Here is a 27,835-nt window from a genome sequence, read left to right on the forward strand (position 1 = left end):
AAGAATTCTGTTGTACCTGCGCTTTGAAACGATGAGCTGTAAGACGATGAAGAGAAACTCGGGGAGGAAAACCTCATCAAGCACCATTGGAGACATCTGCCACCTGCTTGTCCAAGATCTGGTGTACGTCGAGGCCTCCCGTGCTCGGTGGGCACTGCGGGGACTGGGGTGCTTTATAGACCCCTTTGATCACATTTTGATTTAATGTTTGTAAGTTTCCTTTAAATTTTGTCTTTTGCAGTTTCCCTTTAAGGGGCTGGCTTTTACTTTGTCCCTGATTTTGTCAATTTAGTTTATTTATTTGTGCTCGAAAGAGTTACACCAGAAGCTCAACATTAACATGGCAGTAAAAGTTGCTGGGGCACTCCTTTCTATGTGAGCATTTTTCAGGCAGCACAGAGGTAACTTCCAACTTCAGTCAATATGCTGCCACTACTGTATCAGAAAGTAACTGATGCTTTGTTTGTGTGAACTCTCCATTTCATTTCCTTTATTCATTTTACATACAGAAGTGTTACACAAACCCATTTAACCATACTTCCCCATTTTCAGAAAGCTGGTTTCTTACAGGAAACAGTATCACTGTCTCAATACACAGCTGACGTGTAATGCAAAGCACCTCATGAATGTAAATGAAAGCTATTCAGGCAGCTGCCGTATCTGCCATTTCACTTTAAAACAGTCCCTAACGTCAGTGCTATTCGTGAGTCAAAGGCAAGTTTCTGGATAATTGATTATTGACTAAGGCCTTTCCCTCAGTGCCCGATGACACTTGTTTAGACCCTGAAGACCCCTTGAGTACTCATTGATGCCACCCTGCTTGTCACTGAGTAGACTATAAGGGCTCTGAAGGTTCCCACTTTGACCTGGGGTAGCACTCTAGTAGAGCCCTGTTAGGTGTCTTTCATTGTTCTGCTTTGCTAATTAATATTCCAGTGGATGAAGATTGCAGAGAAGTCAAATAGAATGAGGAGAGATAAGTGTGCCACAGTCACAGAGAATATCATCCATAACGTTGCTTAGGACTAATTTGAGGCTGTGGGAGTGGCAGAAAGGTGACAACAGAGATTCAAACAAGAATTGCAGGAGAAGTGGCAATGGTGTGTTTCCCTCTTTTTGTATGTTGTTAATGTACACCTGCATGTATTTCCACAGTACTGCTCGGAAATGTTAACCCAGATGATGTATGCAATTTCAGTAGTGGGGTTTTGTCCTGTGGCTTGGAAACTAGAGTACTATCAACTGAACAGAATAACCCAAATTTCTGTCAGTAGCCATGATGTGCAGTAACACACAGATGTCTGCATGCTGCTGCTAAGTGTGATGACAAGCAGTTACACCAAAGTTTTTGTGGCATTGTCATTCATGGAGCACTTCTAGTTAGAGGCTAGGGATGTTAAGCATGCCATGCTTCTACCTGGGATTTAATGATACGCGAGTCAAGTATTTTAACAGCACATGAGAGAGAGAGAGATCATTGTAAGTGACAGACTTGCTCAGTACATTAAAAGGTGTGCGGGAATCCCCTTCCCTTGTCTAAATTATGATTCTTTGAGAACCTTTTTTTTATATGAGGAAAAGGAAATCCTGGTCCCAAGGCTTGCTATTCATGTTGCCTCAAGGATTCAGATGAATAGGCAAAATTAATGAAACATTAACCTGTCATCTCAAAAGAAGAGGTGCACAGCACCGAAGAAATAAATAAATAACAGAATAGTGTTATTCAATTACACAGAAGTATCACTTTGTTTCTCTACTACTGGGTCCTGTTTTCTTGAGTCTCTGCCACGAATTCCAGTCTCCTCTTTTTTTTCTTAGTCTTTTGTCTCTTCAGTATTTATTAATTATTTTTCTCTCCTGCTGAGCCAGAATGACTGTCAATGGCCTGAGTGTTTGTATCTGTTTGAACAGACAATCATCACATTTTGTCTTCACCTTGACAGACTGTACTGCCCATGAAAGGAAATGTGAATAAGGTAGAGTTCCCTTCAGATGTTATTCGGAAGCTCCAGGAGCAGAATTTAAACCTGCGTACAGTTATTGCCCAAATGAGGAAAGAGATGGAGACGCTGAGTGAGCAAATTCATGCCAACCAAAGCCGGGACAAATCATTTGACGAATTAGGATCACTCAAGACCACCAAAGAGGCTTCTAAAGATGCTATAACCCCATACACTTCAGGTAACGAGCATTTTGTTAAACCTTAAACATGCAATCATGCAAAGAAACTCTTTACAGTTCCTCCAAATGTTCAGTTTATTAGGCAGTGTATAACTTAGCAGTATAGATCAGAAGGACCCAATTTGATTCTTGGCTTGTGCTCAGTTAAATGGTCTCTACCAGATTGGTAGCAAGGACACTACAACTTACCTAAAGCTCTCAGGACAAGTGATCTGGAAGAGGCCTGACTTCTTGCTGCCCCAAACACTGGGGAGTAAGTGGCCTATCTGGCAGTTTTCCAGCTTGAGAAGTTCACACATCATTCGTGCACCATCCACACTAGTTAACTCTACATAAATCAGGAATTGAACATGGGCCTAGTACAATACCCAGTACATTGAATGGGATCTTGGTGCAGACTGATACTCAGTGCAGTAGAGTTGGGGATTTAGAAAGGGTGTGGGGAGGGCTGCTATGCGGTGTAATGTGAAGACCTTGGCCTGAATTTTTCCTGCGTCGGGCAGGCTCAGCGGGAGAAGGCGGGGGTGGCCGTGGAGCCAACCGCCGCCTGTGATCAGCTCCGCGCCGCCATTTTATGTGGGCAGGCCAATTAAGGCCCACCCAGCATAAGACGCGAGCGGTAACGCTCAGTGCTACCTGTGCGGGCGGGGGGAGGAGGAGGGAGAGTCAGGACCAGCACTCTTTTGAGCATGCACGCAAAACAGCGTTTCAATCTCCCTGAGGCAGCTCTGTGCTTCAGGGAGATTGAAGCGTTATTGAAATAAATAAATAAATGGGAAAAAAATGTAATTAAACATGTCCCCTGATGTGACTGTGTCACATGAGATGGGACATGTTTTTATGTTTCAGAAAACTTTTTCATTTGATTCATAAAAGCTTTAGGAAACCTCATCCCGCTCATGGACGAGGTTTCCTAAAAAACGTGACGGCCACTTGGCCTTTTCATCTGCCCGCCAACCGTAAGGTTGGATGGGCAACGTAAACAATTACATTAATTAATTCATTAATGACCTTAATAGGCCTATCAGTTATCGGCGGGCACGCAGCCGACTCTGGCGTGCGCCCGCCAAACAAAACATTGCGAGACAGCGTCATCACGCACGCCCGATGTCATTGCTGTCATTTTATGCGCCAGCGTGTTGGGCCGGCCCCTGCTTGCCGACTGAAAAATCCTGGCCCTAGTGTTGCTTTGGTCCACAGATTCAGCTAGTCTGGATGATGTGATTTTATCTGCTTTTCACATTAAGTCCTTCATTGTAGTTCAACTTTATAATTACTTCCTATCTCAGTCTGATTTTACTGCTCCACTTAATAAAATCAAAATGGATTTGCTAACAGTTAAAGAAGAATTCTGTTACACATAATAGGCTGGAAAAAGAAGATACCTAAAATTTCAGATTGTATCTGGAATCAAACCCACTGACCTCACATTTATTAGCTGGCTGTACGTTCTGCCAACCAGCAGCACTTATTGGGGCAAATTTTCTACTTTTGCCCCAACGCTTACAATAATGTGAACAAACAGGTGCAAAGTTACTATGTAATATTGTTTCACTTCTAGAGTATGTTAAATCTTTGGAAGATGAGGTTTATGAACTGAAACAGAAGTACAGAAAGTTGGAAGGACAACTGGAGGACATTTCAAAAGCTTCCAGTAAAACAAAGGTTCCACTCCCAAGCTTCCCTGTTACTGCAGATAATGCCTATCTCCAGAACCACACCTGTACTTTAAATGAGACAATAGGTGAGAATGCAGAAACAATTTTTTTGGAACAAACAGAATTATAAATGATGCAATTTTAAAAATTTCATCCGTCACAAAGATCCTCTAATCCACTCTGTTTTCCAGCAGCCTTATTTAATGTATTGGTACTAATTGTTTTCAAGGTATCAAATAATGTTGTATGATATTCTTAATTCATTACCACAAATTGATTTCACATTATTTTCACCATCACTGTTCTCCCAATTCATTTCCCTTTCTTCTTAAAATCCTTACCTCCTGTGTTAGCTGTTTAATCCATCAATTCTCTTTGTGGTTCTACGGGAAAGACCTCCTCTTGCTTTTGAAGTAGAAGTTTGCCATTCTCTTAACTTTAATCTTGAGCCCCAGGTTTTTACAAAATGGGTGTACAATTTTGAGGTTGTCAGTCATTCCAGCGAACCATTATAACAGAAGATTAAAATATTGTCCACAAAACCAAGCAATGTGGAGCTGACAGACCTGTTATCTAGTTGCATTGCCATGCCCTTATTTGCTTGTTTTAATAAGCACATAAGAGGGTCCATTGTTATATTGAATGGTAGTGGTGATAGATTCACAGAATGGTTACAGCACAGAAGGAAACCATTTGGCCCATCGGTTTCATGCAGGTTGAGCAACTCAGCTAACCCTACTCCTCTGCCTTTTCACCTTAGCCCTACAATATGTTTTCTCTAAAGGTAATTATCCAATCATCAAATGGGCACCTTCTTTGCCTCTCTTTATGTGGATTGGTTCTGTTTTGCTTCTGTCACCCTTGTGATTGACAAGGGTAAACTGTCTGTCCTTGTCCTTCTTGACCTGTCTGCAGCCTTTGACAAGGTTGACTATGCTATCCTGCTGCAACATCTCTTCACCATCGTCTAGTTGATTAGGACCACGCTCCCCTAGTTCCATTCTTGTCTATCCAGTTGTAGCCAGAGAAATACCTGCAACAGCTTATCTCCCTGCTCTTTCACTCTTCCTATTTCTTATCTACATGCTGCATGTTAGCGATATCAAAAGCAGTGTCAGTTTCCACATGTATGCTGGTGACCCCTCCAGCTCTACATCAGCCCCACCTCCTTTAACTCCTTCACTGTCTCTAAATTGTCAGACTGCTTGTTCAACACCCAATACTGGATGTATAGAAATTTTCCCAGCTAAATATTGGGAATGCCAATTGTATAACTTAAGGTTAGGTTTCTACAGGTGGGGTTTGTAGAGCTAGGAGCCATACATCTTCACTCAGTTTAGTTTTATTCACAAAGTGAAACATTACAAATGTATGGCTCCTAACTCTACAAACCCCACCTGTAGACACTTTAATTTATACAATTAACATGGAAAACCAAAGCCATTGCCGTGGGTTGCTGTCAAAAATTCCATTCCCTAGTAACCTGTTCCATCCTTCTCCTTGGTAACTGTTTGAGGCTGAACCAGACTGTTCACAGCCTTGGAATCATGTTTGACCCAAGAAGAGCTTCCAACTACGTATCTGTCCCATCACTAAGATGCCTATTTTCACCTCTGTAACATTGTCTGACTGCCCCCCCCCCACCCCACAGCCCATTTGCTGAAGCCCTCATCCATGCCTTTGTCGCCTCTAGACTTGACTATTCCAACATACTCCTTGGCCTACTGGGTTCTACCATCTAAACTTGAGGTCATCCAAAACTCTACTCCTCACATCACTCCTGTGCATGCTGATTGGCTTTCAGTTAAGCAACACTCAATTTTAAAATCCTCATCCTTGTTTTCAAATCCCTCTATGCCGTTACCCCTCCCATTCTCCGTAACCTCCTCCAACCCCAAAACGCTGCAACATATTTGTCCTCCTCCAATTCTGGCTTCTTGAATATTTCCTATTTTAATCACTCCAGTATTGACAGCCATGGTTTCAGCTGCCAAGGCCCTAAGCTCTGCAGTTCCTTCCCTAAACCTCTTTGTCTCTCTTCCTCCCTTTCTTCCTTAAGATGATTCTTAAAACCTATCTCTTTTACCAAGCTGTTGGATATCTGCCTGCATATTTGTTAATGCTTCAGTGATGTGCCATGGGATGTTTTCTTATGTTAAACGTGCTATATGAATATAAACATCTCTATCAATTTTGGATCCATGGCCTTCTATGGAATAGCATTCCACATTCATACAGCTGTTATTGGGGTATTCACAGTGGTATGAGTTCAAATTCTTCAACGTGGAGCTTGAGCCCATAACTTTTTGCTAAGTGATCAGAACACAACTGACTGTTAAATGTACCTTAAAAACATTGTAATGACTCTTTCTGTATTGCAGATTGTTTTATACATCAATCCCTTCTTTCCCTTTATATTAGCTGGCCTTCGTGCTGAAAAAGTCTCTGCAGCTGCTACTACAAAGAAGCATGAAGCTCGGATTGTACATTTAGACTCTCTGGTAATACAGCTTACACAGCAGGTAATGTTCTGCAGAAAAGCATTTGGAAACCTACAGTGAAAATGTCTCCAAACAGATGCATTGATCTTCTTGCCTGCCAGACCGTGGCTAAAATTACTAGCAACTCTGAAACACTAAATAGAAAGGAAAAGATTACCAATTCTTGCTGATTCAGTAAAACTGCTTGTTGTCAAAGCCCAATTAATTTATTCAATTCCAGATGACTTGCATCTCCATAAGATTGCAAGAAGGGGAATTTTTTTTTAAATCCTGCCATCAAATAGGAGATTTTTGAAATTGCTGACTAATGGACAGAGGTAGAATAGTTAATATTGATGATACCCCTTCATAAGGTTCTACTTTTAAGCACATCCTGTGAAACCCTATGACAGAGCCATTTAACATTAAAGAAAAGAAAGAACAAGCTTGCATTTATATAGTATCTTTCATGACCTAAGGATATCCTAAAGTGCTTTGCATGAGGTAAATTTTTGTATAATCACTGTTGTAATATAGGGAAATGCAACATTCAATTTGCACACAGCAAGGTTCCAGAACTAGCAATGAGATAAATGACCAGAATAATCTATTTTTAGTGATTGTTGGCTGAGGAATAAAGGTTCACCATGACAACAGGAGAATTCTTTAAATACAGCCATGGAATCTTTTACATCCACCTAAAAAGGGCAGATGGGTCCTTGGTTAAAGATCTCATCTGCTTCCTTACTGCTGCGTTGAGTGTCATCTTAGACTTTGTGCTTAAGTGTCAAGTGGGACTTGAACTCACAGCCTTCTGACATCGTGGTGAGAGCTGTCTCTTAGCCTCGGCTGACATTAGTCATTAAGCTTACTTCATATATATTCGAATCATTGATTTGGAATATCTGGATGTTATTGCTATTTTCCCATCTTTAATAGTTGACTATTCCCAATATCGCTTCCTACAAAATCTTATGTATTGATGACAGGAGCTTGCTATATATTGTGACTGGAAATCAAAGCATTATTTAGATTCGTATACTAAGGGATGAGATTGATTTTGCTCCCCTCCTCTCCTGAAGGTGTCAACTACTTCCTGGGGTATAGTTCCAAGGACAAATATAGAATTGTAGAATGGTTACAGCATAGGAGGAGGCCATTCAGCCCATCATGTCCATGCCTGCTTTCTGCAAGAGCATCCAACCTAGTCCCATTCCCCTGCCTTTTCACCGTATCCCTGCTTTTATTTTTTTCTTTTCAGATAATTGCCCAATTCTCTTTTCAAGGCTTCAATTGAATCTGCCTCCACCGTACTCTCAGGCAGTAAATTCCAGGTCCTAACCATTTACTGCATAAAAAGGTTTTTCCTCATATTACTGTTGCTCCTTTTGCCAATTACCTTAAATCAGTGCCTTCTGGTTCTTGAACCTTCCGCCAATGGGAACATTTTCTCCCTATTTACTTTGTCCAGTTCACTCATGATTTTGAACATTTCTATCAAATCTTTTCTTCTCCAAGGAGTAAAGCCTCAACTCCTCCAATCTATCCACTTAGCTGAAGTTCCTCATCCCTGGATCTTTTCTGCATCCTCTCTAATGTCCCCACATCCTTCCTCAAGTGTGATGCCTAGAACTGGATGCAATACTCTAGTTGAGGTTGAACCAGTGTTTTATACAGGTTTATCAAAACTTCCTTTCTTTTGTACTTTATGTCCCAATTGATAAAACCCAGGATGCCATATGCTTTATTTTTCATTTTCTCAACCTGTCCTGCCACCTTGAATAATTGGTACACATATATCCCCAGTTCCCCCTGCTCCTTGTGCTCGTTATTTTATAGTACCTCTCCTTGTTCTTCCTACTAAAATGAATCACTTCACACTTACCTGCATTAAATTTCATGTACCACTTGTCCACCCATTCCACGAGCCTGTCCATATCCCGTTGAGCTTTATTACTATGCTGCTCACAGTTTTCTTTTTATTCGTCATAGCGTAGCTGGCTGGGCCAACATTTATTGCCCATCCCTAATTGCCCTTGAGAAAGTGTAGCATGCAATCTCCTTAAACCACTGCTATCCATATGTTATAGTGTAGAGCAAAGGGTTAATCATTATATTAATTAGACAATGATGAGATGTTAATGAAGATGTAAGCAGGACATCAGAGTCAGATGATCGAGAGGCTCCAAGGAAGCAAGACACAGAACAGCCTGTTGAACGTTTAGCAAACCAAGGAGGATTTAACATTAGAGAAGGCTGAACAGTTTGCAAGGCATATGGAGCTGCGACATCAGAATCAGGGCATACTTTGGGGAGATGCCGAGGCTTGGGAGGGGTCCATCCAGTATTTAGGCCCAAAGTTGGGAGCCCATCCCAACAAAAAACCCACAAGAAAGCCCTCCAAAACCGCCGAAGGGGCAGGCGGAACACTTCCATCTATTTTAAAATGTTCCAGATCTGGCGCCAAAAGGCAGTGTCACTGTGAAGACTGCCCAGCAGGGGGAACCAAAAGCTTTTTGTGTGGCAAGCCCTGACATTTTATGCAATTTTGCAGATCTGATTTCAATTTAGAGGAAGAAAGCTGGAACAAGCTTCCAACCATTTTGAAGTCCAGGAAATTAGAAATACAGCATTTCAACCTGACGATTTCCTAGGAGAAATTAAAGATCCTGATAAGCAGTTCTGGTCTGTACAGCTGGAAGTCCAAGGATACAGAACAGAGTTTAAACTAGACACTAGGGCTGGGTACACAGTCTTATTGGACAAATTGGACTGGCTTAAGGAAGTAGAAATCCAGCCATCTAAAATAAAGCTACAGGGGCCTGGGAGTGCAGACCTTAAAAGTGAATGGTCAGTTCACTACAGCCTTTAGGCATGAAGATAAAGAAATTAACAAAACTCTTCATATCTTATTGAGCCAGCAAATTTCTCTGCTTAGCATGTCAGTGTGTTTAGAGCTTGATCTTCTACAAAAGGTTGATGAGGTAACAATAGAAGACAGCAGAGCAATACTCGGAGATGAATTTTCCAAAGTTGCTTGAAGGACTTGGAAAGCTCAAAACTGCAGCAGAAATTGAAGTCAACACAGTGAGCTGGTCTTTATTGCAGAAACACCATCCACAGGACCACAGGAGGAAATTGCAGATCTCTCATTTCTCTTTGCAGACAGGCTAGAAGAGGCTGAAACAGGATGTACTAACAAAGACAGTGACCATCCGCTATCGGAGCTTCCAGACCTTGGTTGGCTCTTTCAGGACAGAGTTCAAATGCATGAAGCCACCGCAGAAGCAGATGATCTGTTGGAAGAAGAGGTCCTAGATCTTACTACACTCTTTGATTGCACTGTCAATGCTTGTGAAGTCTTTGTTGTGTCTTTTGAGGAGAATTATCCTTTTATTGAAGAAGATAATAAAGAGGTGAATTTGTCTACTTATTCCACTGAACCCACTGATGATATGCATCAACAACTGCGTACAGCCAGCAGAAAGCTATCCAAGGAGAATGAGATGTAAAACTCCAAGTTGTATCAAACCAATAGTGGAAATTCAGAGCTTATTAATTTGTGCAAATGTAAGCTGCAGCTCACATTTGGATTTCACCAGCAAGTCAGGAATGCACTCAAACCTTCTTTCAGTAAAGAAGCAGAGGCCCAAACTACAGATCTTCTACAGCTGGAGAGTACCATCCAGGAACTTCCTAAAGATCCTGGTCTGGAGGTTTATTCCATTGTTGATGATGAAGCAATCCTATTTCCTCATGTGAACCCAGTGATCCCATTGTCTGTAGCGGAGCAGCCTCATGCTGAAGCAAGCATTGAATGATACCACTGTCTCCAGAAAGTGAAATTTCTACCCTAAGAGTAGTAGGGAAGTCTTCCTTTCCTTGTATCTGGCAGTGTCTTCAAGATGTTCTTTGTTCTTTTCATCTACCAGATTCATTCATGTCTCAGGTATTGAATATTTCTCTTGTCACAGCAGCAGTGAATGATGCAGCTGCAAAGTTCTTCATAGGAGCTGAAAGTGCTTCATTTTCTCAAGCCAGTGCTTTTACCATCCCCCAGTGTGCAAGGCAGAAGAAGATTACAGACAAAATGTCAGTTAATTATCTTCCTTATCAAGGGGTTGTGATTGTTCGAGTCCTGAAGGTTTCTCTCTTGAATCAGTTTTTCCTTGATTGGTTTTCACTGCCTTTACATTCAGGTTATCACAGCCCAGGAGTCAGCTGTCGTGAGAAGTTGCTATTCCACTCCACCAATGTGTTTGCCTTCCAAGGACAAGATAGGGGAACACATACATCCTACACGTCCTCCAAGAGAGCTGAGAGCACTGGGGAATTGATGCCTTTGGCGAAAGTGACTTGGATTGGGGGGTGGCGGAGGTTGGAGTTGGCTGAAAACTATAAACAGTGCATGAGGTCAACAGATGGCGGGAATGTAATATAAATAGTTTAACAAAATAATGTAACAGTTTTGAGATTATACTTGGGAGGTGATGTAGAATAAAGGGGTAATGGTTATGTTAATTAGACAATGATGTTAATGATGATGTAAGCAGGACATCAGGATCAGATAACCAAGAGGCTCCGAGGGAGCAAGACACAAAACAGTTTGTGTCCTGAGAACAATGTGCTTACCATGAGGTCTTGGACATAAATAGTTCTAAATAAATAGTTTCAAAAAAACTAGATGCTGACTACCTCCAAGTCACTCACAGAGTAAGTGAAACCTCATCAAAACATTAGGGACACCCATAGTGCTGCTAGGAAGAGAGTTCCAGGATTTTGACCCAGTGACAGTGAAGGAACGGCGCTATAGCTCCAAATCAGGATGGCGTGTGACTTGGACGAGAACATGTAGGTGGTGATGTTCCCATGCATCTGCTGTCCTTATCCTTCTAGGTGGTAGAGGTCACGGGTTTGAAAGGAGCTGTCAAAGGATTCTTGGTGAGTTGCTGCAGTGCATCTTGTAGATGGTTCACATTGCTGCCACTGAGCATTGGTGGTGGTGGAGGGAGTGAATGTTGAAGGTGGTGGATTTGGTGCCGATCAAGCGAGCTGCTTTGTCCTGTATGGTGTCGAGCTTCATGAGTGTTGTTGGAGCTGCACTCATCCAGACAAGTGGAGAGTATTCTATCACACTCTTGACTCGAGCCTTGTTGATGGTGGACAGGCTTTGGGAAGTCAAGAGTCACCTTCTGCATAAATCCCAGCCTCTGACCTGCTCTTGTAGCCACAGTATTTATATGGCTAGGCCAGTTCAGTTTCTGGTCAATGGTAACCCCCAGGATATTGATAATTCTCTCTTGTTGGAGTTGGTCATTGCCTGGCACTTGTGTGGCATGAACGTTACTTGCCACTTATCAGCCCAAGCTTGAATATTATCCAGGTTTTGCTGCATATGGACACAGCTAATGTTTTCAAGTTTTGTGTCATCTGCATCGCTAATATTCATATGCGAGTCTTGATGAATATTGTCAGACTATTCAATAGCAGGGGCATTACATCTGAGTTTGATCCTTTCTTTATTTGACTCTCACTCACATGCATTTCCAACAGGATCACTATAATGTTCAGGCTGATTCATTTTTCCCTCTGTAAGCTAGAGGACATCGGGTCAAGTGCAATCTGACTGAGATAATCAGACCAGAGATTGAATATAGAGCTATCCTAGCCTGTATGATGCAGCTAGTCACTGGATAAACTTGCTGAGCCATTATGGGAGATCTGGGTGTGTTCTATGGTGCTATCACAACCTAAAGTTTAGGCAACATTATAAACCACTCGCTTGCTTTCACAGGTTTTAAGCTCTTTACGTTGTAAACATCTCGGCAACTGTTTCCGTGAGCATGGAGACCCCTATGAACTGAAACCTGGGTTGTTGCACTCTCAACATATTGAGTTAGTGTAACCCAGGTTTAACAATTAAATTGATTACTGGAGAATACCTGGAATGTCCGCTATGTATCCTATGAACTTAGACAATGAACATTATCACAAAGTCACAGTACTTTATTCAGGCTAACCTACTGCTGTCACTGTGCTATGCCAGAATTGAGCCCAATTTTGGATGCTGTCCAGTTTCTACTCCATAAGTCTAAACTATGAGATATCTTTTATTCCGATTGCTTGAAGAAATATAATTGCATTTTTTTAAGGTTTTAAATGCATGCAGACACCAACAATGTAGGTATCTTGCATTTAAGCTTCCGAATCTATTGTCCCATTGATGAGCATTTGTTTTTATAATACCTGTGAAGAATGGAATTCTGTGCTTTGAATGGTAACTTACAGAGAGGAAGACTTGCATTCAGGTAGAACCTTACACAACCTCAGGATGACCCAATGTGCCTTGCAGCAACAAAGTACTTTTTGAAGTGTAGTCACACTCGGATTTCATGCCACATTCACAATTGTAATGATATAAACATAGCTCAGAGATTTCATTTAGAGCCATTAAATCCAAAGTCGTGATAATTCTACTGAGAGCCAAGTCAACATATCTACTTTAGTTTAACATGGGGAGCCGACATATTGCCAAACAATTAATAGACCAGAGCCATCCTAAAGCTACTGAACAATGTGAAGCTGACCATTTGATTTGTAGGTATAAAATGTGCCTGCATGAACTGACTGCTTGGTTGATTGGTTGATCTGACTTCCTCCAAAATGAAAGATCACAGAATGTGAGCAGGAGCGTAGGCATTAGAACTTAAAAATAGGAACAGGAGTAGGTCATACTACCCCTCGAGCCTGCTTTACCGTTCAATAAGGTAATGGCTGATCTTCTATCTCAACTCCACTTTCCCGCTCTATCCCTCATCTCACGATTCCTTTAGGTAATGAATTGCCATTTTTGATTTTACTGCTGTCAAACAACTGTAATGAATTAAAAAATAACATGATTAATTCTCTCTTCCTTTTTCCAAAACTTTAACACAGTTGAGTTGATTTTAACTCCCTTTGCCAGACATTAATTGGGTGATAACAGCTCAAAATGGGATTGATGGCCTTCCTGCCCTGTGAACACTGGCGATGTGGCCGATACCATTTTAAAAAGGGTCTTCACCTGGGTGTTCAAAGTGCTCACCTATTTCAGATGTGAGCTTCCATTTAATGTGGAAATCAAGGTCTTATGATGTAAATAACACCACAGTTGCTAATTCAGGCAGTGCAGGCTTCAATTAGTTACATGGGTTATGGAAGAGAAAAGGTATCCATCAAAGGCAAATCGGGGCTCACTGACATAATCTGGACAGCTGTCACTCTGGGACTGCCACACCCTCTATGACTTACCTTCCTGGCAGCAGCTCCAATCCTTTTTCCTTTGCCGTATCTGCCGAGCTTTGCCACGTCTGACGAGCTTTGCTGCATCAGATAAGCTTTGCCATGATGCCTATTTGACAACCTTGGTACACCTGGTGAATGTGAATGAGGCCGAAGCCTTAAATCACAGGGGTACTTTACCACTGAAATAGTCATCCAGTAGTCAAATTGGTTAGAGACGCAGAGATCAGAATTTTCTTCTGTTTGATTTTTTTTGTTCTTGGGTTCTGTAATCATGTTCTTTTCATGTCATATTCCAATACAAATGTATGGGACTCATGTACTTACATCCCATCCAAAAAGATTAGCATAAATTGGGCAATTGCAAACTTGTGCAGAGTGTTTACCATCTTATATATGGGGCACCTGTCTGCTCCAGTGATGGGATGACATTGGGCTGGGTTATTTGCCTATTGCGGGCTCCCCGCATCCCAGCATAAATGTCAGGAGCAAGCCTACCTCCGCTTAGCCTCCTTGCTCTGTTTTAATTTTTTGGGGACAGCCCTTTAATTAGCATGAGGCAAGACTTACTGACCATCTCTAGAAGGATGTCCTGCCTCATACAGCTGGCAGCACTGCATGCCGACAGCGCCAATCAGGACCAGTGGCCACTGCTGGTGCTACAGGTAGGCTAAGGAGGTGGCATTCATTGATGGACCCAGACATTTGGGTATGTCCTGGGATCTCCCTGGGGCCAGGCTGACAGGCCCTGGATATTGGGTGTGGGGGGCATGCTGGACAGGGCGGGGGGGGGAGGGGGGGGGGGGAGGGTGAACATGGAACAGTAAAACTGTGATCAGGAGCCTCTAATTGGCACTGGGGCTCAGCAAGAGGCAACCCGACCTCCTCCCCCCTTTTAAGTGGCCAGCAGCCAGGGTTAAACCTGCCAGGCTGCACGTTGAGTGCTGGTTTCTCCTGCTGCCCGTTAAATGAGGGTGAAAATGGGATGAGGCCATTAATTGGGCACTAATTGCCCACTTAAGGGACCCAATTGGACCATGGGTGGGCGACCCACCCAACACCATCCCCCACTATTCATAAAATCGTGGCGGGGATGGGTGGGCCTAATATATGGGTCCAATCGCCTACTTTCCTGCCTGCAGGTGGCCTGTAAAATTCAGCCCATTATGTTCTGGTATAATCCTTTAAATTTTTTATTAGTATCATGAGCAGAGTTTGGTAATATAAATTTCATAGTTTACCATGTTTACTGACAGTTGTTAGCTGTTATGATAAAATCCACTGTGCTATGCAGGATGCTCCTCACTGCCAATTGCAAGTAAGATTGCAGGGGAACCCTGTGTTTTGATTCACATATATCAGTTTAAATGGAGGTCTGAAATTTACCTATTTTACCTGGACTACTAAGTGTGCAACTCTGAACTCTTGGTCCTCCTTCACAGACACGCCAGAAACAGGTTGAAATTGACCAGTTGCGATATGAATTAACCAGTCAGGAACAGCGAACAAGTGCAGAAATTTTGAGACTAAATGAGCGAATTGCTGAACTGGAGTTACAGCTGGTAGAAGCACGCAGAGAGGCAGACGAATACTTTAAGGGTAATCTTCAACAAAACTCAGAAGCAGTGGCTTTAGGAAATCAGGTAATGAGCTAAATTCTACTACTGAGCAAACCCCAAAATAAATGTTTCATCTTTGAGGCCATTTTTCTTCCTGTTATTATATGTTTCCAACATCTCTTCTCTGTCCTGCAGCTGAGTGAGACTGCACTCACCTGTTTCTATTCTTATCTATCCAGTCATATTCAGAGAATCACCTGCAGTGGCTTCTCTTCCCACTCCCACACCATTACCTCTGGAGCCCTCCAAGAGTCAATTTTTGGCTCCTTCCTATTTCACATCCACATGCAGCCTCTTGGCAACATCATCTGAAAAGCCAACATCAGGTTCCATGTATACGTTGATGACATCCAGCTTTTCTTCACCACCATCTCTCTCAACCCTCTCACTGTCTGTGAATTTTCATGCTCCTGTTCATCATCCAGTCTTGGATGGGCAGAAACTTTGTCCAGTTCATTATTGAGAAGATCAAAGTCAGTGTTTACAGTCCCTGCCACAAACTCTGTTTCTTAGCCAGCAATTCTACCCCACTCCTTGGTCACTGTCTAAAGCTGAACCAGACCATTTGCAGCCTTGGCATCCTATTTGAACCTGAGCTTCTGACCACATATCAGTCAGGTCTGCTCCACGATTTAGACTTGTCTACTTCCACTTCCATAACATCGCATGTAAAACCCCACTTCGTCTCATCTGCTGAAACTCTTATCCATGCATTTGATACTTCTAGACTTGACTATTCTAATGTTTTCCCAGTCGGTCTGCCTCCTTCCATCCTCCATTAACTTGAACTCGTCCAAAACTCTGCTGCCCATATCTTAACTTGTACCAAGTTCCATTCACCCACCACCCCTGTGCTCACTGATCTACATTGTCCCCTGGTGCAGCAGTACCTCAGTTTTAAAATTCTAACCTTGCTTTCAAAACCCATGCATGGCCTTTCCCCTCCCTATCTCTAACTTCCTCCAGCTCTACAACCCTCCAAAATTTCTGCACTCCTCCATTTTTGGCCTTTTGCATGTTACCAAATTTAATCGCCCCATTGTTGGTGACCATACCTTCAGCTACAGAGGTTCTAATCTCCAGAATTCCCTGCCTTAAACCTCTCTGCCTCTCTACCTACATCTTCTCTAAGACATTCCTTAAAACCTACCTCTTTAATCAAGCTTTTGTTCACTTGTCCTAATATATTCTTGTGTGGTTTGGCATCAAATTTTGTTTGATAACACTCCTCTGAAGTGCCTTGGAATGTTTTACTATGTTAAATGTGATATATAAATACAAGCTGTTGGCTAGGATGAAAAAATAAAATATTCCAGAAGGTAATTATTAATTTATTCTTTGGATCTGCCAAAACATTCCTGAAATGTCAACAAGGAAGAGAATGAGCATTCCCTGTTCTGAAAAAAGTACTTTAAGTTCACTTTATACCTACTGTCATGCTGATACCGTTTCAGAGAAATGGTCCTCTCTTGGCAGGTTGCTAATTTTAGTTAGGAGAGGCATTTGATGCAAGTCAGATGTATCTCTTTAAGGAACCACCATAAAGTACAGCATATCTCATGTTTGGTTTATGAGTTCCATTGAGAAGAACCAGATAACAGGTTGCCTGCTGCTTTTATGCTGAGTAACCTATGAACAGTTTTGGAAGGACAAAGAAGAAAAACGTCATCTCAAAAAGTGAATCTTCTTTGCAGGTTTCAGCTTTGAAGCTGGATTTGATGAGTGGCCGTGCTCCAGTGGTGGTTGAACAGGTACATGGTTATTTCACAACTCTTATTTACAAGGTATCCTGCAATGAGTAACCCTTTTCCTCCCATATTGCCTTTAGGAGGATCTCATCTCCACATAGCTTCCTTCAATAGAATAGTTTAACATACCATCGTCCATAGGGCTAAATTGTTCTGATTGTTAATGTGTAGTGACATTGTAAATGCAGTCAAACCAAGTGCTTGCAGTGTTACTCTGCATAACATGGCACAGAATTGCAAAATCCAATAACCTATCTGTGGCTAGCAGATTTGAATCTTTGCTAATGCACAACAAAGCTTTCTAAGTATTTGAATGTTTAAAACTGTCAGATGTGTTTTTTTCTTCAAATGTCTCCGAAGCGCTTTGTAAGTCAAATTATTTCTAAGTATGAATTATGTCAACAATGATTGCAATAAACTTGACAGTACCAATGCTTTATTAAAGTAAATATCCAACCTACAGTTAGTGCATTCTTTTTCAATGGTAACAGACACATAACCAATATCTTCATAATTAAGTCAATTCTTTGAATTTATTTCAGACTGCAGGAATGTGGACTTCTACACCTGGATCTTATGAACATCTTATATGCCTACTTAAGTTCTAAAGAAAATAAATGCTTGATGGGAAAAATATAAGTTCTAAAGAAGTATATTTTTCCCATCAAGCACTTAGTTGCATTTATTTCATATTTCATTGTTTGCTTTTAGACTTCTAGCAATAGAAAATGCAACAAATCAACAGCATTAAAAGCACATATTTTGCAAATTTTCAGCTTGTTGCATTGCTTCCCTTTAAACCAGATTCTACAGATTCAGGGGCTGTTTGTTATGTACACCTTCGTGCAGCAATTATAGGATTGACATGTGTTGTCTCTCAAGGCACCAAATCAAGTTTAGTTCCTAGAATGATACAATCATACTGCACAGAAAGAGGCCATTCAGTGAATGGTGCCTATGCCAACCCTTTGAATCAGTTATCAATTAGTCCCACTCCCCTGTTATGAGCATAACTGCTCATAAATTTTAACACCTCTATTAAATGTGCCCTTAACTTCCTCTGCTCTAAAGGGATCCTCAGCTTCTGTGTTCTCTCCACAAAACTGATTAATTCTAGAACCATTTTAGTACATCACCCTGGCAATCTCTCCAAGGTCTTCCTTCCTAAGGTGTACAGAACTGGTGACAATACTCCATCTGAGGCCTAACCAGTGACTTATAAAAGTTTAACTTAACTTTCTTGCTTTAGTTCCCTATTTCTCTATTTATAAAGCCAAGGATCCCGTATGTTATTTTATGACCATGCGGTAATTCACATTGCTCAACGTGCAGTCCATATTGTGTGATGCAAGCTGCAGATAGTTACACACCATAAAAAGGTTTTACGCACTAAAAATATTGAAGTACAGAAATGCATACACGTAAAGGCAATGGGGATGAACAGACACTACCTCATCATGCTAAATGATTGAAGCTCTTTAACAAGTGTGAGGGGATGTCATTGTAAGTGGCTAACATGTTTGTACATTGTATTCGTTGAATCATGTACAACACAGAAAGAAGCCATTGGCCCCATCAAGCCCATGCAGGCTCTCTGCAAGAGCAATCCAACTAGTCCCACTCCTTGTCTTTCCTGTTAGCGTTGCAGTTTCTTGGAATGTATGACTGACTGACTGATTTTAACTAGCTTGGCTTGATGTAACTTTTAACCTTTTCTGGTATTGAATGGCTCTGGGGTACCCGGGCTGGTATTCACTGCACTGACCTGTTCTTTTCACTGCCCTTAACCAACTTGGAGGCCTGTGTTACTGTGGAAAGGCTTTCTTTGCTGTCAAACCAGATGCATATGGGAAATGGGGGTGGGACTGGATGTTCTCTGTTTTATTGCTGACATGAGAGACAAAAGATTCGTATTTGTTGCATTCCAGCAAAATCAGAGAATTCCAGGTGCGTGAAGCTGCTACCATCGCATGCCTGGACCTCTTTACTTTTTTTTTAATTCCTTCACTGACGGCATCGCTGGCTAGACCAGCATTTTTGGATTTCCAGCATCCGCAGTAGTTTTTTGTTTTTATTACCTATCCCTAATTGCTCTTGAGAAGGTGGTGCTGAGCTGTCTTCTTGAACCTCTGAAGTCCATGTGGTGTAGGTACACACACAGTGCTATTAGGGAGGGAGTTCCAGGATTTTGACCAAGCGACAGTGAAGCAACAGCAATATAATTCTAATTCTTGTGGCTTGGAGGGAAACTTGCAGGTGGTGGTGTTCCCATGCATCTGCTGCCCTTGTCCTTGTAGGTGGTAGAGGTCGCGGGTTTGGAAGGTGCTGTTGAAGAAGCCTTGGTGAGTTGCTGCAGTCCATCTTGTAGATGGTATACACTGTTGCTACTGTGCGTCAGCGGTGGAGGGAGTGGATGTTGAAGGTGGTGGATGGGGTGCCAATCAAGTAGGTTGCTTTGTCCTGGATGGTGTCGAGCTTCTTGAGTGTTGTTGGAGCCGCACTCATCCAGGCAAGTGGAAGTATTCCATCACACTCCTGACTTGTGCCTTGTAGATGGTGGACAGGCTTTGGGGAACATAAGAATGTAGGAATGGGAATAGGCCATTCAGCCCATCGAGCCTGCTCTGCCATTCAATTAGATCACGGCTGATCATCTACCTCAACACCACTTTCCGGCGCTAAATCCATTATCCCTTGATGTCATTAATCTCCAGAAATCCATCGATTTCTGTTTTGAACATGCTCGATGATTGAGCTTCCACAGCCTCTGGAGTAGAGAATTCCAAAGATTCACCACCCTCTGAGTGATGAAATTCCTCCTGATCTCAATTTTAAATGGCCGACCCCTTATTCTGAGATTATATCTTCTGGTTTTAGACTCCCCAGTCAGGGGAAACATCTTATCTACATCCACCCTGTCATGCCCTGAAAGAATTTTGTAATTTTTAATGAGATCACCTTTCATTCTTCAAAACTCTAGGGAATACAGACCCAGTCTCCCCAATCGCTCCTGATAAGACTATCCCGCCACCTCAGGGATCAATCTGGTGACATTGCACTCCCTCTATGACAAGTATAACACTCCGTAGGCAAGGGAACCAAAACAGTGCACAAAACTCCAGGTGTGGTCTCACCAAGGCTCTATATAACTGCAGGAAGACATCTTAATTCCTGTCCTCAAATCCCCTTGCAATGAAGGCCAATGTACCATTTGCCTTCCTAATTGCTTGTTGCACCTGTTTGATAACTTTTAGTGACTCATGAACAAGGGTACCCAGGTCCCTTTGGACACCCACACTTCCCAACCTCACCATTTAAAAAATATTCTGCCTTTCTATTTTTTCTACCAAAGAGAATAATTTCACACTTATTCACATCATATTCCATCTGCCATGTTCTAGCCCATTCACTTAGTCTGTCCAAGTCCTCTTGAAGCCTCCTTGCATCCTCCTCACAACTAATGTTCCCACCCAGTTTGGTGTCATCAGCAAATTTGGAAATAATACAATTGGTCCCCACATCCAAATCATTTATATAGATTGTGAACAACTGTGGACCTAACACTATCCTTGTGGTACCCCATTAATAACAGCCTGCCATCCTGAGAATGATCCTTTTATTCCGACTCTCTGCTTTCTGTCTGTTAACCAATTCTCAATCCATACTGGTATATTTCCCCCAATCCAATGTACTTTAATTTTATTTACTAACCTCCTGTGTGGGACCTTATCAAAAGCCTTCTGAAAATCCAAATACACCACATCCACTGGTTCTCTTTTATCAATGCTACAAATAATATCCTCAAAAAACTCCAAGTTTGTCAAACATGATTTTCATTTCATAAATCCATGTTGACTCTGCCCAATTTTACCTTTCTTTTCTAAATGTCTGGTTATCACATCCTTTATAATTGATTCTAACATTTTCCCTACTATTGACGTCAAACTAACAGGTATGTAGTTCTCCATTCTTCCTCTTCCTCCCTTCTTAAATAGTGGGGTTACATTTGCTACTTTTCAGTCAGCAGAAACCTTTCCAAAATCTATAGAGTTTTGAAAGTCAGAGGTGGGTTACTCTCTGTAGAATTCCTGGTCTCTGACCTGCTCTTGTAGCTACAGTGTTTATATGATTGGTCCAGTTCAGTTCCTGGTCAATGGTAACCCCCAGGATGTTGATAGTGGGGGATTCAGCAATGGTAATGCCATTGAATATCAAGGGGAGATGGTTGGATTCTCTCTTGTTGGAGATGGTCATGGTCTAGTACTTTTGTGGCATGAACGTTGCTTGCCACTTATCAGCCCAAGCCTGAATGTTGTCCAGGCCTTGCTGCATTTGGACATGCTTGCTTCAGTATCTGAGGAGATGCGAATGGTGCTGAACATCAGTGAACATCCCCAATTCTGACCTTATGATGGAGGGAAGGTCATTGAAGCAGCTAAAGATGGCTGGGCCTAGGATATTACCCTGAAGAAATCCTGCAGTGATGTCCTGAGACTGAGATGATCGACCTCCAACAACTACAACCATCTTCCTTTGTGCTCTCAGTGGAGATTTTACCCCATGATCCCCATTGACTTCAGTTTTGCTAGGGCTCCCCAATGCCACACTTGGTCAAATGCTGTGTTAATGCCAAGGGCAGTCACTCTCACCTCACCTCTTGAATTTAGTTCTTTTGTCCATTTTTGGACTAAGGTTGTAATGAGGTCAGGAGCTGAGTGAGCCTGGCAGAACACAAACTGAGCATCAGTGAGCAGATTATTGCTGAGTAAGTGCCGCTTGACAGCACTGTTGATGACCCCTTCCATTACTTTGCTGATAATTCAAAGAAAACTGTTGGGGCGGTAATTGGCTGGGTTGCATTTGTTCTGCTTTTTGTGGACAGGATATACCTGGGCAGTTTTTCATGTTGCTGGGTAGATGCCAGTGTTGGAGTTGTACTGGAACAGCTTGGCTAAGGGCACAGCTAGTTCTGGAGCACAAGTCTTCACTACTATTGCCCGAATGTTTTCAGGGCCCTTGGCCTTTGCAGTGTCCAGTGTTTTCAGCCATTTCTTGATATCACATGGAGTGAATCGAATTAGCTGAAGACTGGCATCTGTGATGCCGTGGACCACAGGAGAAGGACGAGATGGTTCATTCACTCTACTTCTGGCTGAAGATTGTTGCAAATGTTTCAGCCTTGACTTTTGTACTGATGTGCTGGGCGCCCCCATCGTTGAGGATGGGGATATTTCTGGTGCTTCCTCCTCCACCAGTTAATTGTTTAATTTTCCACCACCATTCACGACTGGATGTGACAGGACTGCAAAGCTTAGATCCATTGGTTGTGGGATCGCTTAGCTCAGTCTATCTCATGCTGCTTCTGCTGTTTGGCAAGTAGTCCTGTGTTGTAGCTTCACCAGGTTGACACCTCAATTTTAGGTATACCTAGTGCTGCTCCTGGTATGCCCGTCTGCACTTTTTATTGAACCAGGGTTGATTCCCTGGTTTGATGGTAATAGTAGAGTGGAGGCTATGCCAGACTATGAGGTTACACATTGTGGTTGTTTGCAATTCTGTTGTTGCTGATGACCCACAACGCCTCGTGGATGCCCAGTTTTGAGATGACCCTGCCTGACATAGTCATACTCACGGAATCATGCCTTACAGTGTCAGGCTGTTGCTTGACTAGTCTGTGGGACAGTTCTCCCAATTTCAGCACAAGCCCTCAGATGTTAGTAACGAGGGCATTGCAGGGTCAACTCAAAACTGGGCATCCGTGAGGCGCTGTGGGCCATCAGCAGCAACAGAATTGTATGCAACCACAACATGTAACCTCGTGGCCTGGCATAGCACCCACGGTACCATTGTTGTTTCTGGTGCCAAGGTTGATGCTGATTGATCCTTCATTGTCATTCCTTTTTGTAGACTTCTTAGCAGTTTTATATAAGTGAATGGCTTGTTAGGCAGAAGACAATTAAGAGTCAACCACATTGCTGTGTGTTTGAAGTCACATGTAGGCCAGATGGGTAAGGACAGCAGATTTCCTTCCCTAAAAGGACATTAGTGAAACAGACGGGTTTCTACAACAATGGTCGCTATTATTGAGATTAAGGGGAGGATTTCCCCCTCGTCGGGTGGGCCTGGGAACGGCCGAGAAATGGTCCACCACCCGTGATCGGGCCCAGACCGCAAGTTCACATTGGCTGGCCAGTTAACAGCTAGCCAGTGTGAAATGCATGCTCAGAGCCTCAGTGCTGCCTGGGTGGGGGTGGGAGGAGTGCGAACACTGAAGTTTGCATATGCGCGCTCATTGAAAGCTCCCTGAAGGCACAGAGCTGCCTCAGGGAGCTGAAGGATTTAAAAATTAAAAATAAAGATTTGAAAAATAAGGGAAACATGTCCCCACATGTGATTCTGTCACATGAGCAGGGACATGTTAAAAATGAGATTTAAAAATTTTCATTGTTTTATTCACTGTTGAAAACGTCATCCCGTCCGTGGATGAGGTTTCACACAAAAGGCAAAGCCACTTGGCCTATTCGCCCGCCCACCAACTGTAAGGTTGAACGGGCAGCGAAAAACTCAACTTAATTACCAGCTTAAGGGCCTTAATAGGCCTATTAATTGTCAGCGGGTGTGCTGTCGACACTTGCGCGCGCCTGCCAACTGAATTATCGCACGAATGCGCGATGATATCGAAATGCTCGCCCGACATCATCGCGCTCAGGCGTGTCGGCGCACCCGCACGCCAAGCTGAAAATCCTGCCCAAGGTTTTATTTCCAGATTTATTAACTGAATTTAAGTTCCACCAGCTGCCGTGGTGGGATTCGAACACATGTTCCCAGAGCATTAGCCTGGGCTTCTGGATTACTAGTCTGGTGACATTAACATTACACTACCGCCTCCCATACTTGGTGCAACATTTTTCTCTTCCCTGACTTGGGTGAAGGGACCGAATGTATGGGTTGCTAAATTTGCTGATAACACAAAGTTTGGTACGAATGTAAGTTGTGAAGAGGACATATGTTCATAGGGATATAGATAGGCTAAGTGAGTGGGCAAAAATTTGGCAGATGGAAATAATTTGGTAAAATGTGAACTTGTTCACTTTGGCCAGAAAAATAGAAAATCAGTAAACTATTTAAATGAAGTGAGATTGCAGAACTCTGAGGTGCAGAGGAATCTGGGTGTCCTGGTACATGAATCACAAAAAGTTAGTATGTAGTTACAACAAGTGATTAGGAAGGCAAATAGAATGTTGTCGTTTATTGCAAGCAGAATGGAATATAAAAGTAAGGATGTTTAGCTACAGTTGTATAGGGCTTTGGTGAAACCACACCTGGAGTACTGTGTACAGTTTTGCTCTCCTTAATTAAGAAAGGATATAAATGCATTAGAAGCAGTTCAGCAGGTTCCCTCGACTGATACCTGGAATGGGGGTGTTATCTTATGAGGAAAGGTTGAACAGGCTGGGCCTGTATCCATTAGAGTTTAAAAGAATGAGAAGTGATCTTATTGAGACATATAAGATGCTGAGGGGACTTAACAGCAGGGTGGATGCTAAAAGGATGTTTGTCCTTATGGGAGAGATTAGAACTAGGGAACACTGTTTAAAAACAAGCAGTCTCCCATTCAAGACTGAGATGAAGAGAAATGTTTTCTCTCCAAGGGCCTTTAGTCTTTGGAACTCTCTTCCCTGGAGACCAATGGCAACAGGGCCATTGAATATTTTTAAGGCACAGCTAGGTAGATTCTTGGCTAACAAGGGAGTCAAAGGATATCGAGTGTGGGCAGGAATGTGGAGTTGAGGCCACAATCAGATCAGCCATGATCTTATTGAATGGTGGAGCAGGCTCACGGGATTAAATGGCCGACTCCTGCTCATAATTCATATGGTCATAAAATCAGAAATATTTTAAAATTCAAGAGGCTAAAAATTGGATGTGGCCCGTTTGTGGGCATTGTGTTGGGACGTGCAACTATCCATCACCTGATGGAGGTGATGCAGGCAGCATGCAAACTTCATGCTGTCTGCTCATATCCAAGATTAGGACATGTAAACCAGCACAAATATGCTGATGATTGGCTGCGCACTTTAGTAGCAGCCCAGGTATGTGGATGGCTACCACATGTTAAAGCCAACCAGCGCGCCTTAAAACCAACTTGCACCTCTTAAAGTTTGCTGCTCAGAGCCCTTTAAAACCCACTCCGCTCCTTGCAAAGGTCCAGCACCACTCCCAATTCAAACAACTTGCGTGAGCTCCTCCCAACAACACAATACATCATGGCCCAGATCCTCCAGGGGTGGGTAAGGTGGTTGGGTTGGAGGGAGTCGGGTCAAGGCAGGAGTTGGGGGCTAGTCAGGTCGGGTCGGGAGGAGTCGGTTTGGCAGGGGTGGGGGGGGTGGCAGTTGGCTGGCCGGGGAGAGTCGGAGGTGTCGTTTTGGGGTGGGGGCTGGCTAGTCAGGTCAGGTTAGTGGGGAGTATTCTGTACGTAAAGAGTTTAAATGTCCCAAAGCTTCTTTGAAAACCTACAGAGAGAACGGTACGTGGGTAAGGGGTATAGTGGGTAAGGTAAGTGGGTGTGTAAGGGGGTATGGTGTGTGAGGGGGAAGGGTGGGTAAGTGTCATAAACAGGGGGCGTGGTTTCTGCACAGATTCTCTCTGCTGCTCCCTCTGAGGTTTATTGCAGTTCTGTGGGATCGTCCATCAGGAGACTGCCCTGAAATATTGGAGGAAGGTAAGTGTGTATTTTTTTTTTTGTCTGTTCAGGGTCGGAAACAGGGGTTCCAACCCTGAAGGTAAGATTTGAGCCAGTAATTCTACTAACTGCGATAGCAAAAGAAAGTCAAAATCACCTCACTGTAAGTTCCATTGTGATCCCTTTATTTAAATAGTACTAATGGGATGGTACCTTTTGCAGCTGAAAACATTTCCACTTATGCATGTTTAAGAGAGACATCAACAGGACCCGCGAGGTCCAAAATGGTAGGTTGGGTGCCAAATCAGCGCTAGATGCTAATTGGCATCACAATCTGTCATTTTGCATGCTTCCAAAGCAGTCATGGGATGCCCAATGCAACTACCCTGCCTAACAGGCTGATTGGCATGTGCTTCACTGGAAGCTATAGGGGTGGACTCCGGGCTCACATAATGCCAAAACCAGTGATGCTTCAAAGCTGCATTTTGCGACTAAGCCCTCTACTTTGTGGTTCATTTTTATGACCAGGTGAGGAGGGGTAGGTTGCCCTCCCTCTATTCCCACTCTTCGTTTGACCACAACAGGATTTTCTTAAAATATATGTGCTTGCCAATTCAATGAGTGTTTTAACTGTTTACCTGCTATGACTATAAAAGACACATTCAGACAGGTTTCCTTGAGTTTTAATTGTACTTAACCTGGTCTAAGAAAAATAGTAAGAACACTCCAGCTTTTTCTCTCTCTCTCTCTCTCTCTCACACACACAAATACAGCAAGTCTTCGCTTAACGTCGACTCACTTAACATTGTTTCACTTTAACGTTGTTAATAAAGTAGTGCCAGTATATCCATTTAACATCGCCAGTTTCACTTTAAAATCATTTGCCTCAGACTTCCTCTTCTGTGACCTGCCTGCGCACAAAACATTTCCTGCAGCGCCGCCGCCCTTGCCTCCCGACATTACTCTCCAGCCCGTCCGCCTTCTTACCCGATGTTTCTCTCTGGCCGGTGTGCCTCCACCCTCCACACACCCCTCCCCACAATCCTGTCACTCTCCAGTATGCTTCCATACCCCTCCCCCTCCCCCGTTGCTCTCCAGCCAGTCTGTCTCCCCCCCTCTCTTCCCCCTCTCCCCTCCCCCCTCCTGACATTGCTGTCCGGCGTACATCGACCCTGGCATTGCCTCCGTCCCTCGCCTCCCGCTCTGTTCTTACGAGCGTCCGTTTTCAGCTGCTCCACTCCTGGCAATGATTCTGAAGCTCCTGCGCTCCATCTAGTGACAGGCATTAGTCAGTGCAAAGAGCCCTAGGATTCCATCAGCTTCCTGTACAAACCAAATGCTGCCACTAGATGGAGCCTGGTCAATCTAAAATTACTGAGGCAAGTAATTTAAAAAAAATTATACCATGTATTGTACTTCTTTTATATGTAATGATTTATTTTATTTTGTAAGTTATTTCAGCTAAGAATGCACAGTGCTGCACGCATACGGTATAGTATTTCAACTTATACAATGCTTTTTTCCTGGCGACAAATGTCCAAAGGAACCTAACTCTGACGTTTACATTGATTCCTATAGGAACTCATGACTCACTTAAAGTTGTTTCACTTAACGTTGTGGCTTTCAGGAACGCAGCCACAACTTTAAATAAGGACCCCCTGTACGTCTGGGCATGTTCCTTTCATAGTCAGAGTCACTTTGTCCAAATGATTATGTCTAATGGTTTGTCTCCACCCAGTTGAGTGCCCAGGTGATTGTCTGGATGTTTTGCTAATGGGGTAGGAGATGGCACCCATTCATACTCCTTCGAGGCAATTGTTCCTGGCAAGGCTTTTCAGACAGGTTGTCTCCATTTTAATGGCTTTGGAATGTAGAAGATATGGTGATGCAAATGTTCAGCATCTTCAACTTTGATTTCAAGTCTTTGGAATGTGACTTTGAAGCAATCAATTTAATTTCTTTTAAATCAGTAAATAAGTCATTTGTATAAAGTATTGTTTCACAACATTTGTTTTCTCCCTTTTTTTCTAACTTTGTATCTGCACTGGTTGAGTTTGACCATTCACCTTGGTTTTCAATTGAAAATGAAGATGCTTGACACTTTTGAGCTGTACCACTAGACTTTTGAACTTTATAGGAAGCTTCCCTAGTTTTTTTTTGTTTTAAGGGTTCTGCAAGGATACTG

The 27,835-nt window shown here is 42.8% G+C and overlaps 1 protein-coding gene across 4 annotated transcripts in view; it reads left to right on the top strand.

Annotated features, from left to right (window-relative positions):
- Positions 1–27,835, top strand: part of ccdc57 (coiled-coil domain containing 57) — a 184,594-nt gene that overhangs the window by 117,875 nt on the left and 38,884 nt on the right. For 3 of the 4 annotated variants that reach the window (XM_078570969.1, XM_078570972.1, XM_078570971.1), the window contains exons 11-15: positions 1,944–2,181; positions 3,743–3,925; positions 6,261–6,361; positions 15,043–15,243; positions 16,914–16,970. In XM_078570969.1, the coding sequence (XP_078427095.1) occupies positions 1,944–2,181; positions 3,743–3,925; positions 6,261–6,361; positions 15,043–15,243; positions 16,914–16,970 (780 nt within the window). The remainder of the gene's footprint in view (positions 1–1,943; positions 2,182–3,742; positions 3,926–6,260; positions 6,362–15,042; positions 15,244–16,913; positions 16,971–27,835) is intronic. The other variant, XM_078570970.1, reaches the window with a different exon arrangement.

Source organism: Cetorhinus maximus, chromosome 24, assembly GCF_964194155.1.
Source record: "Cetorhinus maximus chromosome 24, sCetMax3.hap1.1, whole genome shotgun sequence".
NCBI lineage: Eukaryota > Metazoa > Chordata > Chondrichthyes > Lamniformes > Cetorhinidae > Cetorhinus > Cetorhinus maximus.